General features: G+C 34.1%; 1 protein-coding gene across 1 annotated transcript in view; it reads right to left on the reverse strand.

Annotated features, from left to right (window-relative positions):
- KANSL1L (KAT8 regulatory NSL complex subunit 1 like) overlaps positions 1–16776 on the reverse strand; it is a 158254-nt gene extending 141478 nt beyond the window's left edge. Inside the window, exons 1-3 of the mRNA XM_028481517.2 lie at positions 16324–16776; positions 16019–16151; positions 12332–13448 (exon numbers count right to left, since the gene is read on the reverse strand). Coding sequence (XP_028337318.1) covers positions 12332–13419 — 1088 coding nt within the window. The 5' untranslated portion in view covers positions 13420–13448; positions 16019–16151; positions 16324–16776. The remainder of the gene's footprint in view (positions 1–12331; positions 13449–16018; positions 16152–16323) is intronic.
- Between the last annotated feature and the right edge of the window lie 1204 nt (positions 16777–17980).

The following is a 17980-nucleotide window of genomic DNA, read 5'->3' on the forward strand; positions in this document are numbered from 1 at the left end:
TATGAGGCCACTATCACCCTGACACCAAACCTAGACAAAGATATCACAAAAAAAGAAAATTATAGGCCAATATCACTGATAAAAATAGATGAAAAATCCTCAGCAAAATACTAGCAAACCGAACCCAACAATACATTAAAAGGATCATACACCATGATTCAGTGGGATTTATCCCAATGATGCAAGGATTTTTCAATATCTGCAAATAACTGAATCTGACACACCACATTAAAAAATTGAAGCATAAGAACCATATGATCATTTCAATAGATGCAGAAAAAGTTTTTGACAAAATTCAACATTCATTTATGATAAAAACTCTTCAGTAACCAGGCAAAGAGGCAACTGACCTCAACATAATAAAGGCCATATATGACAAACCCACAGCTAACATCATACTCAACGATGAAAAACTGAAAGCATTTCCTCTAAGATCGGGAACAAGACTAGACTGCCCGCTCTCACCACTTTTATTTAACATAGTTTTGGAAGTCCTAGCCACAGCAATCAGAGAAGAAAAAGAAATGAAAGGAATCCAGATTGGAAAGTAAGAAATAAAACTGTTGCTGTTTGCAGATGACATGATGCTATACACAGAAAATTCTAAAGACACTACCAGAAAACTACTAGAGCTCATCAATGAATCTGGTAAAGCTGCAGGATACAAAATTAATATACAGAAATATGTTGCATTTTTATATTCTGAAAGAGAAAGTAAGGAAACAACCATAATACTCTGATGAAAGAAATTGAAGATGACACAAACAGATGGAAAGATATACCATGTTCTTGGACTGGAAGAATCAACACTGTTAAAATGACCATACTACCCAAGACAATCTACAGATTCAATGCAATCCTTAGCAAATTAACAATGGCACTTTTCACAGAACTTAGAGGAAGAAAAACTTTGAAATTTGTATGGAAACACAAAGACCCCAAATAGCCAAAACTACCTTGAGAAAGAAGAATGGAGCTGAAGGAATCAGGCGCCCTGACTTCAGACTAAACTACAAAGCTACAGTAATCAAAATACTATAGTACTGGCACAAAAACAGACACATAGATCAATGGAACAGGATAGAAAGCACAGAAATGAACCCACACACTTATGGTCAATTAATCGACAACAAAGGAGGCAAAAATATAAAATGGGGAAAAGACAGTCCCTTCAATAAGTGATGCTGGGAAAACTGGACAGCTACACGTAAAAGAATGAAATCAGAAAATTCTCTAACACCATATACAAAAATAAACTCAAAATGGATTAAAGACCTAAATGTAAGACCAGATACTATAAAACTCTTAGAGGAAAATATAGGCAGAACACGCTTTGACATAAATTGCAGCAATATCTTTTTCAATCTGTCTCCTAGAGTAATGGAAATAGAAACAAAATAAACAAATGGGACCTAATGAAACTTAAAAGCTTTTGCATACCAAAGGAAACCAAAAACAAAACAAAAAGACAACCTACAGACTGGGAGAAAATATTTGCAAACGATGCTACCAACAAGGGATTAATTTCCAAAATATATGAACAGCTCATACAGCTTAATGTCAGTAAAACAAACGACCCAATTGGAAAATAGGCAGAAGACCTAAATAGACATTTCTCCAAAGAAGACATACAGATGGCTAACAGGAACATGAAAAGATGCTCAACATCACTAATTATTAGATTAATACAAACCAAAACTACAATGAAGTCACCTCACATCAGTCAGAATGGCCATCATTAAAAACTCTACAAACAATAAATCCTGGAGAGGGTGTGGAGAAACAGGAACTCTCCTATAGTGTTGGTGGGAATGTAAATTGGTGCAGTCACTATGGAGAACAGTATGTAAGTTCCTTAAAAAACTAAAAATAGAGTTACCATATGATCCTGCAATCCCACTCCTGGGCATATATCCAGAGAAAACTTTAATTTGAAAAGATATATGTACCCAGTGTTCATAGCAGCACCATTTACAATAGCCAAGACATGGAAGCAACATCAACAGATGAATGGATAAAGAAGATATGGTATATATATACACAATGGAATATTACCCAGCCATAAAAAAGAATAAAATAATGCCATTTGCAGCAACATGAATGGACCTAGAGATTATCACATTAAGTGAAGTAAGTCAGACAGAGTTAAGACAAATATCATATGATATCACTTATATGTGGAATCTTAAAATATGATACAAATGAACTTATTTATAAAACAGAAATAGACTCACAGACACAGAAAACAATTTTATGGTTACCAAAAGGGAGGGGGAGAGATAAATTAGGAGTTTGGGATTAACATATACACACTACTATATACAAAATAGGTAAACAACAAGGACCTACTGTATAGCACAGGGAACTATACTCAATATCTTGTAATAACCTATAATGGAAAATAATCTAATATATACATATATATGACTCAATCACTTTGCTGTACACTTGAAAGTAACACATTGTAAATTAACTATACTTCAATTAAAAATAATAATAATTTTTTTAATGTACAAGGCTAACAGGTCCAGAGGGAGAATTGTAACCATTAATTTCACTAATAAATAACTGCTATACTTAAAAAAAAAAAGAAAAAAAAAACTAAACTGAAGAGACAGAGAAAGTTAGGCCATGCTAACACTAATCAAAAGAAAGTGGGTGTAGGTATGTTAATTTCAGACAGAGAAAACTTCACAGCAAGAAAAGTTATCATGGATAAAGAGAGGTATTACATAATAATAAAAGGGTCAACACTTCAAGAAGATAATAATCCTTAATGTGTATGCATCTAACAAAGAGCATCAAACTATGTAAGGCAAAACTGATAGATGACTGCAAGAAGAAATAGATGAATCCACTATTATATTGGAGACTTTAACATTCCCTCTGTCAGAAATGTGCAGATCCAACAGGCAGAAAATCAGTAAAGACAGAGATGAACTCAACAGCACCAGTAATCAGCTGGATATATTTGACACCTATAGCCTACTTCACCCAACAACAGCAGATTACACATTTTTCTCAAGCTAACATTAAACATTCACCAAAAGAGACCATATTCTGGGCCATAAAACACACTTCAACAAGTTTTAAAAAACAGAAATTAGATAATGTCTGCTCTCAGGCCACAATGGAATTAAATTAGAAATCATTAACAGAGAGGTTAACTGGAAAATCCCAAAATACTTGGGAGATTAAACAACACACTTTTAATTAATACATGGGGTGAAGAAGAAATCTCAGTAGAAATTTTAAAATACTATGAATGAAAGGAAAGTGCAAATACAAGTCCCAAAATTTGTGGGATACAGTGGAAACAGTGCTTACAGGGAAAAGCATAAGAGAAAAAACAGAATTTACAGCATTAAATTCATACATTAGAAAATAAGAGATCTAAAAATCAACCATCTAAGCTCCACTTTAGGAAATTAGAAAAAGAAGAGCAAGTTAAATCCAAAGTAAGTAGAAGAAAAGAAATAATAAAAATCTGAGCAGAAATCAATGAGACTGAAAACACGAAATCAACTGAGAATAATCAACAAAACCAAAAAATGGTTCTTTGAAAAGATCGGTGAAGTCAATAAGCCTTTGTCCAGGATAACTAGAATTAAAGAGAGATGACAGAAATTACTGATATCAGAAATGGAAGAGGAGACTTCACCACAGATCCTATGAACCCTAAACGGATAAAAAAGGAGTATCATGAACACCTATAAGTCCACTAATTTGATAATGTAGAGGAAATGGGTCAATTCCTTGAAAGGTAAAATCTGCAAAATCTCAAACAAGAAGAAATAAACAATCTGAATAGGCCTGTATCTGTTAAAGAAATTAAATCAATAATTAGTAACCTTCCAAAACAGAAAGCAGCAGGCCCAAATGGGTTCACTGATAAATTCTACCAAAAATTTAAAGAAGAAATTTTATGAATTCTCTAGAATCTCTTTCAGAAGAGAGAAGGAGAGGGACTACTTCCTAACTCATCTATGAGGTCAGCATTACCCTAATACCAAAACCAGATAAAGCTATTACAAGAAAACTACAATCTTATGAAGATAGACACAAAGAACCACAAAATGTTAGCAAATTGAATTTAAAAATGTATAAAAAGACTTACATACCATAACCAAGTGGGATTTATCCTAGATATGCAAAGCTGGTTCAACATTCAAAATCAATTAATGTGATCCATGATATCAACAGGCATCATATTATCATATCAATATCACATCATTACATCATATCACATCAAAGAGAAAACAATCACATGACCATACCAATAGGTGCACAAATAGCATTTCACGAAGTACAACACACACTCACAATAAAAACTCTTAGGGGGCTTCCCTGGTGGCGCAGTGGTTGAGAGTCGGCCTGTAGATACAGGGGACATGGGTTTGTACCCCGGTCCGGGAAGATCCCACATGTCGCGGAGCGGCTAGACCCGTGAGCCATGGCCGCTGAGCCTGCGTGTCCGGAGCCTGTGCTCCACAATGGGAGAGGTCAAAACAGTGAGAGGCCTGCATACCGAAAAAAAAAAAAAAGAGTCTAAAAAAAAAAGTAAACTAGAAAAAGAGGGAATTTCCTCAACCTGATAAAGATTATCTACCAAAAACTTACAGCTACATCATACTTAATTGTAAGAGAGTAGAACCTTTCCCACTAAGATCAGGAACAAGACAAGATATCCCCTCATCTCTCCTTTTCAACATTGTACTGGAAATCGTAGCTAAAGCAATAAGACAAGAAAAGGAAATAAAAGATATACAAGTTTGTAAGGAAGAAATAAAACTCTGTTCACAGATGACATGATTACCTATGGGAAGAATCCAAAAGAATCATTTTTTTAAAAGCCTACAACTAATAAGCAATTACAGCAAGGTTGCAGGATACAAAGTTGATACACAAAAGTCAACTGCTTTCCAATATACCAGCAGTAAAAAGCAGAATTTGAATTAAAAGCACATTACCACCCCAAAAAATGAAATAAAGATATCAAAGAAGAACTAAAAAATTAAAGATATCAAAGAACTAAAAAATTAGAGAGATATTCCATGTTCATGGATAGGAAGATTCAGTATTGTCAGTACACCAGTTTTTCCCAACTGCATCTATAGATTCAATGCAATGCCAATCAAAATGCCAGCAAGCTGTTTTGTGGAAATAAACAAAATGATTCTAAAGCTTATATGGAGAGGCAAAAGACCCATGATAGCCAACACAATATTGAAGGAGAACAGCAAAGTCAGAGGATTGACACTATCCATATTCAAGACTTAGTATAAAGCTACAGTAATCAAGACAATGTGGTATTGGCAAAAGAACAGACAAATAGATTAACTGAACCAGATATAGAGCCCCCAAATAAATCCACAAAAATATGGTCAACTGGTTTTTGACAAAGATGTGAAAGCAATACAGTGGAGAAAGGGCAGTCTTTTCAATATATAGTGTTGGAAAAACTAGACATCAACATGTAAAAAAAAAAAAAAAAAGAATCTAGACATAGATCTTACATTCTTCCCAAGAATTAACTCAAAAATGATCATAGAACTAAATGTAAAAACACAAAACTATAAAATTCCAAAAAAGATAACATAGGAGAAAATCTAGGTGACCTTGCATATGGTGATGACACTTTAGACAAAACAAAGGCATGATCCATGAAAGAAATAATTGACAAGCTAGACTTCATTAAAATTAAAAACTTCTCCTCTGTAAAGGACACTTGAAAGAGAATGAGAAGGCAAGCCACAGACTGGGAGAAAACACTTGCAAAAGATATATATAATAAAGGACTATTATCTGAAATCTATAAAGAACTCTTAAAACTCAACCCAATTAAAAAACAGGCAAAAGACTTGAACAGACACATCACCAAAGAAGATATATATATATATAGCAAGTAAGCATATGAAAAGATGTTCAACATCATATGTTATTTGGGAATTGCAAATTAAAACAACAATAAGATACCACTACACATCTGTTATAATAGCCAAAATCCAAAACACTGACAACACCAAATGCTGGCACAGATGTGGAGCAATAGGAATTGTCATTCATTGTTGGCTGGAATGCAAAATAGTATAGCTACTTTGGAAGACAGTTTGGCAGTTCCTTACAAAACTAAACATACTCTTACCATATAATCCAGCAATTGGACTCCTTGGCATCTACCCAAATGAATTGAAAATGTATGTCCACACAAAAACCAGCATGCAGATATTTATAGAAACTTTATTCATAAATTCCAAAACCTAGAAGCAACCAAGACACCTTTCAACAAGTGATTGGATAAACTGTGGTTATAGGCAGACAATGGAATATTATTCAGTGCTAGAAAGAAATGAGCTATCAAGCCAGGAAAAGACAAGGGAAAAACTTAAATGCATAGTACTAAGTAAGGAAGCCAATCTGAAAAGGCTACATACTGTATGATTCCAACTATATGACTTTCTGTAAAAGATAAAACTAAGGAGATAGTAAGATTAGTGGTTGTCAGGGGTTATGAGGGAGGAAAGGATGAATAGGCAGAACACAGAGGACTTATAGGGCAGTGAAACTATTCTGTGTGATACTACAATGGTAGGTACATGTCATTGTACATTTGTCCAAACCCATAGAATGTACAATACCAAGAGTAAACCCTAATGTAAACTATGGACTTTGGGTAATAATGATGTGTCTATGGAGGTTCACTGATTGAAACAAATAGTACCACTATGGTGCGGGATGTTGATAGTGGGAGGAGTTTGTATGAGTGGAGGGGGAAAGGGATATATGGGAACTATCTGTACTTTCTGCTTAATATTGCTGTGAACCTAAAACTGCTCTAAAATAAATTTTACTAGTTAAAAAAAAATAAAACAATGAGCTTATTTTAATTGAAGTATTACTTTCCTCAGCGATGTACCTATGCCACAATATAAAGTATTTCTTTACTATTTTGTAGCTATTAATCTGTTTCACAATAACATTTTTGAATTTCTGCTCTTCACTTCCCTTTTGTCACAAATTGTCACTCAACTATCATTGCAATTTCTCTAGGATTGTTTTCCATTCAACTTTTTCTGTTTCCCAACAAGTAAAATAAAACAAATAAGACTTCCCCCATCTAGTTATGAAGTGTAGAGAATTTAAAAGGTGATAAATACAAAACAATTTGTCAACTTGATATTATACAAGTATAAAAGTACTCTTATTTGCAATTTATTAATATAATGTTATTCGTCTCTTTACTCTCTGAATGTCCCACTGAGCTCATACTCCTATTTATCAAATTTCTCAAAGGGAAATTCATCACCTGGTTTTTTTCTTTCTACTGGCAAAATAGGAAGTGTTTATATAGAAAACTGAGTATTCATTTCTGCAGCTCTGCAAGAAACTATTTACTTAGCTCTTTCCCGTCTTTCAATCTAGAAAATGTCACCTCACAGCTTAAAATTAAACAACTCTCCCTTCTTTCTTAGTAAATATCTGATTTTGTTCAAAAGAATTTCCTTATCAAGACAGCCAATTTACATATTGAAGTAAAAACTAAAAAGAAAATTTGAATACATGGAAACTAATTTGAAAAAATGAACAGATTTTTCTCCAAACATCCAAGATGGTTGAGTGATTTGGAAGATACTGGCAGATTTCCTCAAATAAGACAAGAAGCCACGTTTCTTCCTTTTTCTTACAACATTGAAGGATCAGAACATGTTTTTGTTAAAATCTATGAGTTTTCCCACAGGCATCCTGGAAGAAAGTAACTAATCATCATTTCCCAGAAGAGAAGAAAAAACAAATAAATAAAAGCTAGAACTCTAAGGCCTTACCACCAGATGAGAGGTAACATAATTGTAGCACAGTGTGTCGAACCCACCCACATCCCTTCACACATACCAGTTCAGCAGATACAGACCTGACTTCCAACTGCCAGCACCTGCATTTCTTTGAGGGCTTTTTGGTGTTGGTGCTTAAGTGGTCTTTGTCACTCAAGTGGCAGAACAGAACTGCCAGGGAATTAATAAAACCAGGAATAGTCTTCACCCAGTAACTGACGGGATTTGATGTACAAATACTCCAGCTTCTTCACCTCTCAAATGGTTAACTCAGGCATGTATTTTACACTGGCTCCCCAAGTTTTCCATGGGATATTAAGCTCCAGTCTTCCACAACCATAAACTGCTTAATAAGGCACTCTTTATTGGCTATCAAATCAGTGCCTTATTAGGCATAGGTAGTTTATATTTATTATTTCATCTAATCATCTCCAGAACTCTTTAAGGTAGACCAAAAAAGAGGAATCTGATTCAGTGGGTTAAGAATAACCTAACCATTGCTCAGAGTCACAGAGCAAGCCACGACTGTAACACAAGTATGTCCAGAACTTGTGCTCCTTCACCAAAGGGACAGAACATGGAAGGGGGAGATTCTATTCATATTATAAGGATTATATCTCAAACCTACAAAAAATATAAAGTCTTCCTGTTTTGCTTTGCAAAGTAAATTGACTTTTTAAAAAAGTGTCTAATGCACACTAGTCTTTCGGCCAAAAGTTATGTTTAAAGTGTATCAGTAATGTCATTATAAATTAATCTACTGTCTACATATAAATATATATTTTAAATAACTGGTAATGGCTAATGTGAGTACTTTCCAATTTCTTAAAACCATCATATTCCTTCACAGGTAAATTTCCTGATGAGAGTGATGGAGTGAAGGAATTTGTTTTTCTTATATGAGCTATAAACTAAAAAAAAAAAAAAAAAAAAAAGACATTAGTTATCATATAATCTAAGATTTTTAAGATAAACATAATACACGTATCAATTTTACTTATCAAAATTAAAATTTTAAATATTAGAATAAAATAATGACTTTCAAATGTCCATATTTTGGCATATTTTATTCATTCATTCATCCAACACACACTCATGCGTGTTCTAAGATGTATAAGGTACATCTTGTGACCAGTTTGTTACTAGAGACCAAGGAAGAAAGGAGGGAAAAATCAAGTAAAGATATACCACAGAATGGAAGAAGAAAAAATAAAACATATAGAAAGAGAAAATTTTACAGACTGCCAACCTCGATTTTTGTACCTTTACAGCTACATACACAAATACAGAAAAATTCATTCATTCACTCAACAAACACCAAACAACCACTAAAAAGCAGACAGTGCTAGGAACTGGGTATACAATGACAGAAAAAGTAGTACTTGCCTTTAAGTTGCTTAAAATTAAGTTGCATAGCAAAGGAAGCTATCAAAAAATCAAAAGGCTGAATACTAAATGGAAAAATATATTTGCAAATGATACATCTGATAAAGGGTTAATATCCAAAATATACAAAGAACTCATACAACTCAACATCAAAACAAACAACCTGATTAAAAACTGAGCAGAGGACCTGAATAGACATTTTTCCAAAGAAGACATACAGATAGCCAATAGGCACATGAAAAAGTGCTCAGCATCACTAATCATCAGAGAACTGCAAATCAAAACCACAATGAGCTATCACCTCACACCATTAGAATAGTTATTATCAAAAAGGCAAGAAATGACAAGTCTTGATGAGGATGCAGAGAAAAAGGACCCTTGTGCTCTGTTGTTAGGAATGTAAATTTGTGCAGCCACTATGGAAAACAGTATGGAGGTTCCTCAAAAAATTAACGATAGAACTACCTTATGATCCAGCAATCCATTCCCTGGTATTTATCCAAAGAAAATGAAAACACTAACTCGAAAAGATATGTGCACCCCCATGTTCATTGCAGCATTATTTACAAGAGCCAAGACATGGAAGCAACCTAAGTGTCCATCCATAGGTGAATGGAGAAGTTTTTTTAAATATATATACATATATACATACAATGGAATATTATTCTGCCATAAAAAATGAAATCTTGCCATTTGCAACAATATGGATGACTCTAGAGGGTATTATACTAAGTGAAATAAGTCAGACGAATATCATATGATCTCATATATGGAATCTAAAAAACAAGACAAGCAGAACAAAACAAAAACAGACTAATAAATACAGAGAATAAAAAGGTGGTTGCCAGAGGGGGAGGGTGTGGGGTGGTGGGGGAAAGACGTGAAGGGGATTAAAAAGGTATATACCTCCATTTATAAAACAAATAAAGCACGGAGATGTAATATACAGCATAAGGAATATGGTTGCTAATATTGTAATAACTTTGTATGGGGACAGATGGTTACTAGACTTACTGTGGTGATTACTTCAAAATGCATGTAAATGTCAAATCACTACACAGCATACCCAAAACTAACATAATATTGCACATCAATTATATTTCAATAATAAAAAACCCTGCCCATTAGCTCTTCTCAACAACAAAATGTAAATAATTTACAGCATTTACCTACTAAATGTTATTAAATTGAATCACTTCAAAAACATTATAAATAGAAAACCTGATAAATTTCTGGACTTCTTATAGAACACATTTGCTTAATAATGTGTAAGAATCATTGATATAATGTTGACAAAGTTGGATGGTCCAACAGAAAGTGCATAGGTTTAAAGTTTCACATACATGGGCAAGAAGCCTAGCTCCACCACTTATCTGGCTTTTTGACCATAGGCAAGTCATTTAGCCATGCTGAGTCTTTTTCTTATTAAGCGAAATAAAGATAACAACAATTACCTCCCATGGTTGTTGAAGTGATTAAATAATATATCAAATGTAAAGTAAATAGCACAATGCCAGTTAGAAAAATATGTCCTCAATAACTATTAGCTCTCATTCAAATCCATTTCAAATATAGTGATAACAGAACACCAAAAGCCTGAAATGCTCAATTTGTTTTATATTTTACTCCTCACTATAAAAATTAATATGCTGACCTTCTATTTGTTAGTAAAAATTAATGTATTCCACTTCTAATTCTATAATGATTCTCACTTATCTTTGAGAATTTGATAAAAATGATGAACTTCTTCCTCCCCAAATACCACATATATACACAGTATTTTGCATCAATTTAGGGACATTAGCAGATTCTCTGAAAGCTAGATTAGAAACTATATTCTAGCTGGCTGTTTAAAATAAAATTAATTCAAATTAAATAAAATTAAAAATTCAGTTCTGGGCTTCCCTGGTGGCACAGTGGTTAAGAATCCGCCTGCCAATGCAGGGGACATGGGTTCAGGCCCTGGTCCGGGAGGATCCCACATGCCACAGAGCAACTGAGCCCATGCGCCACAACTACTGAGCCTGCGCTCTAGAGCCCGTGAGCCACAACTACTGAGCCCATGTGCCACAACTACTGAAGCCCACGCGCCTAGAGCCTGTGCTCTGCAACGAGAAGCCACCACAATGAGAAGCCTGTGCACCACAATGAAAGAGTAGCCCCCGCTCGCCGCAACTAGAGAAAGACTGCGCACAGCAACGAAAACCCAATGCAGTCAAAAATAAATAAATAATAAATAAATTTTTAAAAAATTCAGTTCTTCAATTGTACTGGCCACATTTCAAGTGCTCAATAGCCACATGAGGCTAGTGCCTACTGGATAACACAGATATAGAACATTTCCATCATCCCAGAAACTTCTATCAGAGCTGTTCTGGAGTATTAAAATGGTATGATAAGTAAAACTATTTTTCTCTGTGCTTCTGTTTTGTTTTGTTTTATAAAATATCTAGGTATCTCTCTTTGAAGCAGATTCCCAAGAGGGTAGAGGATGTGAGTATTTTGCCTATCACTGAATCTCTAGGGTCCAGCACATAATAAGCATTCAATAGGTGTCTAAGAGCTGACATTATAATTTTGTTTTGGTTATATTAATCTAGCAAAAATGGACTAAATTGGTAAAGACCAGAGCTGAAAGCTGTGAATATGAGCATATAAATAGTTAAAAAAAATTTTTTTTAAGTAGCAGGTCAATTTATATGTACTGCCAACTGATAAACTCCTGAAGCCAGTGAGGGCTACCTACACAGACTTTAAATTTTTCTAGCTATACATTTTGGCTAGATAACTTAAGCAAAATTTTAAGCCCTGTCCACAGCCAATTCTATTCAAGAACAGGAAAAATACATATTTATAGCTAATTATTTTTCATTATTCCTATCCGGGTTTTTTTTTCCTAGATAGAGCAGTTGGGTAACTTATTTTTAAATAGTATGTATATATTCACAGACTGTCATTTTTAACAAAAACATTTTAAAAATTCAAAGTTTTATAACTTAAAGATTATGGCATTAAGATTTTAGAAAATCTATTTCTTTTCAACATATCTTGAAAGCAAGACAAAATTGCTGCTATATACAGAACAGTAAAAGGTCTAATAATAATTTTGCACTTACACTGACACATTTTTTCTAATGGTATATTCATCCAAATCGTCATCAGAGCTGCTATCAGTTGCATCAGAATCCAGACCCTCTTCAACATGAGACAACAGCCCTGTAGCAGACAGTGCAAATCTTTGGATTTCTGCAGCTGTGCACCGTGCAAAGCCATTTTTTGTATCATTCCACAATTTATTCTCTGCAGTCAATAAGTTGATGTCTGGTTTAATTTCAGTGCATTTAGGTAAACTGTTATCCAAAATTGTGGTAGGTTCATGAAAAATCTTCATTTTGGGGAGTCGATGTGCCATAGAAAATTTCATTTGCTGACCATAGTGCTTAACAACATGCTTTGCCAGGAGCATCTGCAAATGTTTCTGAGTTCTTCTAGCCTGGCTAAGTAAAATTTTCTGTTTGCTTACACAATGAAGTAAACGAGCATTCACTTCCTCCTCTTTTTCAGCAGTTGAGGAACTAATAGGCACGTTTGAGTGGTCAGGCCCAATTTTGTTTTGAGCACAGTGCAATAAACCCTTTTTAATCTCAGCGTCACTATCTTTATCCAAAAATGCATTCTTTTGGTACCACTTACAGTTTTTCAGTTGTCCTTTATCTACATTAGTGTCTTTGGTTATATTTGAATCCAAAATAATTTGTACATCTGTCATGCACTGACTTGTGGTATCTGACAGAGGTTCCTTTTTGATGAACTCTTCAGAATGAGAATGACAGATTTTACTGAGCTGAATGTTGCTACCATTACACACTATGTTTTTCAGCTTATTGCAGTGGGGTTCCCCTAATTTCTTTTGTTTATAATTCTCACTGTATTTATTTAATGTAGCATTAGAACTCATTAAAAGAACAGTCTGGTAATGTTTTGAAGACTGAGAGGAGCCACAATGTTTTAAATTCACAAAATTAGTGCTAAGAGTAGGTTCAGGAGTTGGAAATCCCAGCATCTGAGAGAAAGTGTCTCCTTTTAGCTTTTCATCTACAGTTCTTGGACCTTCCATGCATAGCATCTTGTCCGACTCCATGGTACTTGGTAAAGATGAAAAGCAGATACCCTTTGTTGATGCCTCCCTCAGAGCTGGGGTCATGGCGAATCCTGCAGATAATTACTGCAAACCTAAAATAATGTAAAAATAAATGATCAAATATCAGGAAAAAAGTTTTATGCTTATACTTTCCCCAAGGGCAACACTTTCAATGTCTCTGATTAAAACGTGAATGGAACTAAATTCCTCCTCTATTTCCCAACTCCTAACATTATCTCTGCTCTTTGCTAGCACATAAGGAATTCAATAAGGACTATTCTTCATTCTGACTGTGGGCCTAATACCCAAAACTCCAGTGAAAGTTGCACAGTGCCTAGTATTTAAGAGTTAGACAAATATTTGTGAATGCAATTACATCTCAGGATTCCATTTTTTGGACAATGTTTGGTGAGAGTTAAAAGAAAAATCCAACCTGGGATTCATACTTGAAAATGTGACTCAATCCCACACTTTCAGCCAAAAGTATTATTTTTATAAAATATAATAAATTGCTCAAAACCTTCATTTCTCAATTTAAACTTCACAATCTGAACAGTATTAATAATAACTAAAATGTAGGAAATAAGGTAATAAGATATAAGTGAACTGAACTACAAAAAAAGTATATAATTGGGAACTCCCTGGTGGTCCAGTGGTTAGGACTCTGCACTTTCATTGTCAGGGTAAGGGTTCAATCCCTGGTCGGGGAACTAAGATCCCACAAGTCTCACAGCACAGCAAAAAAAAAAAAAAAAAAAAAAAAAAAAGTATATAATTTCACAGGTGCTAAAAATAATGTGGTAGTAAAAACTAGCCTAATCTGCAGTGTGCAAAATATTTTTTCTGAAAAAGCATCTGCAATCATTATTTTCCTTTTCACAAATGGATAGTCACCAATTATCATTATAGAAGCTCTTACTCCTGCCTGAAAAAATAGGGGGGAATGTAACAGATGACACTAAAGATTAATCCCATAATTAAACAAAATTTATTGTATTTTATCAAAAGAAAAAGTATAAAACCATATATTCTGACTCATAAAAATGTTAATCTAGTACTATTAAAAATTATGAAGATTGAAGAGTTAGTGAAAAAAAATTTCTTCATTAACAATTACAAGTTTTTAAAGATACTTTGGAACTATGACACTCCATAATTTTTGTTTCAATGCACATGACAGTTAATAGCCATTTAAATGGCCACACTCCCATACTGTATGTCCCCAGGAGGTAGCTGTAACTCTAGACCCTTCATTCTTGTTTAAAAACACAGAACCAAAAACTGATTCTTTGCAAAGACTAATAAGAATGAGCAAAAGGAAAAAAAGGCACAAAAACTTCTATGCAATTAAAATAAAAATCTACACACAGGGTTAAAAGCAAGTGATAGACTAGGAGAAGATAACTGCAACATATATCAATAGACAAAGGATTAGTATCCAGAATATATTAAGAACTCCTAGAAACGGGCAAAGGTTACAACAGTCGGACACTTCAAGGATGATGACATCCAAATGGTCATTAAACATATACTCAACTTTACCAGTAGTAAATGAAATGCAGATTAATAACGCAAGAGACAAGTTTTCTAATCACCAAATTGAAAAGAGGTTTTAAGTCTGAAAATATCACTTACCATGGGAACATGGGTAAATAAGATTTCTCACATCTATTTGAACTATAAATTGATTCTATAATTTGACAATAATGTGGAAAATGTGTTTGTCACAGGTGCACAAGAGATCAGTGTTTGTATGAGCAAAACACTCTTTCAAAGCAACCTAGATATCTAACAGTGAGAGAATGGATATTAAAACATGATGGAATACTAGAATAGCAGTTAAAAAAAAAATGACCTAGATCTATATGTATCAATACGGACAAACCTCAAAAACAGAATAAAGTTTAAAAAAAAAGAAATGGTGCAGAATATATATAGTATGGTACCATATAAATAAAACACAAACAGAAAACCATACCATATTTATGTACATATACATGTGTATGTTTATGTGTTTACAAGACTAAAAGACGAACCAGAAAAATACCCACCAAAGTTGTAACAGTAGTTGCATCAGGTAAGTTCCATGAAACAGAACTAAGAGTGGTGTTTTAAGAGGAGCTGAATTTTAACTACAATATTTTATTACTTGGGGGAAAAAGATTAAATGAAATATGAGCAAATGTTAATCGTTGTTAATTCTGTGTGATAAAAGTAAATGTTTGCCTTTTTTTTTACTGTATAATGTCTCCAAAAAATGTAGATTTCTGTATAATTTTCTGTCTCAAAATTTATACTTTTATATAGTGCCTCAAAAATAATAAATCTTATATGTAACAGAGTTTCATTTATTCTAAGTCCAAAACAAATAGGAAAACAAAAATAACCATAATATTGGGTTTTCTTTTTAAAAATATATTTTGCACTCTACTTTTATGAGAAATAGAAAAATAATTATAAAACAAGCTAGCATTGGGAAATTGTTTTTTCAAGATTCAGTCTGTCACTTGATCAACTCAATGACCTATAACTTCTAATTTATAAACATCTACGATAGTATTTAAATAACTACATTGCTCTTTGAGGGAAACTGCCCTAATCACAGTTCTCTCTGAGGTAATCATATTCAAAAAATACTATACTCTATCCCCTCCTTACTCACCTTCTCTCTTTCAAAAATTTGAACAGGGTGCTAAGGATATAATCAAAGTGGCTAGCAGCAGGGGCAGAAGGTGAAATAAGAAGAAGCAGTGGAGTTCATATTAGGCCCTGGATAAACTAAAGATAAGGGGAAACTAAAAATAAGAAGCAGAAAAAAGATACTAGATTAATACATAAGAAATGGAGTTGGTAGAAAAAAGAGAAGGGAAAGAAATGTAGACATTGAGAGTGGCTAAAGAACCTTTATGGTAGAGAACTAGAATAAAACATACACATAAAAACTCTGGTAAGATCTCTAGGGCTTACTTGGTATAATAGGCAGCTTCTAAAGTGATCTTAATAATCCCCACCTCCTGGTATTCATGCCTTTGTGTAATCCTCTCCTCTCGAGTGTGGACTGGATTTAGTGATTTGCTTCTAGCAAACAGAATACAGCAGAGATAATGGGATGCCACTTTTAACATTAGGTTACAAAGATACTGTGGCTTCCATCTTGTCACCCCTCTCATTCAGGAGCACCAGCTGCCATGATGTGAGCTGGGAAGACCATCAGGGCAAAGAACTATTGTCTTCAGCCAACGGACAGCAATGTCCTAAAGCCTGCCAACCAGCCATGTGAGTGATCTGAGAAGCAGATCCTTCCTCAGTCAAGCCTTCAGATGCCTGCAGCTCCAACCAACACTTTGATTGCAGGCTTGTGCGACACCTCGAGCCAGAGGCACCCAGCTAAGCCATGTCTAGATTCCTGACCCCCAGAAGCTGTGAAAAAAATGTTTTAAGCCATTAAATTTTGGAGTAATGTGTTACATAGCAATAGATAATTAAAACACTTGGATATAAAGATTTGGGGATTCTGGACTCTGGAAGGCCCAGCCATATCACAGTTCCTATTCTAGGATTTCCATGAAGTTCTTCTGTATTCTACTCCCGACTCTATCCTTATTAAAAAACCCTAGCCTGAAAGTCTCTCTACTTTGCAACCAAAAGAAACTCACAAAAATAACTGTCTCCTATTATTAAAAAAGATTAAATTATGTTCATATAGTTTTAGCATAAACCTCAAGTCCATTTATTCCAATTTTTAAAAATACCTAAATATGTAATCACTGTGTATAATATACTGATCATTCTAAACTCTAGCACTTCTGACTACCTCCACATTAACATAAACAACTACACTTATTACTAAAATTTCTAAGATCTACAACTGCTTGGATTTTTCACTATTTTGTTAACTACTATGTTGTCAAGATGCAAAAGCATCTAACATATAGCAGATACTGAATTAACATTTGGTGAAAAATAAGTGGTTGCCATTATACTTAAAATCCAAAGTTTTTCTTACCATGGCCTACAAAGTTCTACACTATCAAGTCCTTGACTACTTAGCCTCCTGTAACTATCTCTATGGGTTACTGCACTCCATAAACACTAGCCTCTGTGTTATTCTTGAAACACACCAAACAAGTCCTTGCTTCAGGACTTCGTATTTGCTGGAACAATTTTCCACAAATAAGATAGCTAGCTCCCTCACTTCATTCATGTTTCTGCTCTACAGCCATCTCCTCAGAGAGTCCTGCCTTGACTAATTATTTATAATAGCTTTAGCCCCTCACTTCATGATTCTCCATTCCCCTACACTGTTTTATTGTTCCTCGGGGTGCTAATGTCAGAACCTGACTTTATATTACATTCTAGAAAGTAATATAGTCTAAGGGCAGAACTCAATTTTGTTCAATGTTCTAATCTGCAGCACTTAAAACAATGTCTAGCACACAACTGTCAGATATTTGTTGGCTGAATTAATAAACAGACAAGAGTCATGATTTTTAAAGGTATTCCAGAACTTAAGTAGTAAAAGTAGTAACAACACCTATTTCAGTTATTATTTTTAAAATAAATGTTACAAACACAGCAATATATAAAAAGAATAATAAGTCACAACCAAGTATGGCTTATTCCA

The sequence above is a fragment of the Physeter macrocephalus genome, chromosome 2 (assembly GCF_002837175.3).
Source record: "Physeter macrocephalus isolate SW-GA chromosome 2, ASM283717v5, whole genome shotgun sequence".
Lineage (NCBI taxonomy): Eukaryota > Metazoa > Chordata > Mammalia > Artiodactyla > Physeteridae > Physeter > Physeter macrocephalus.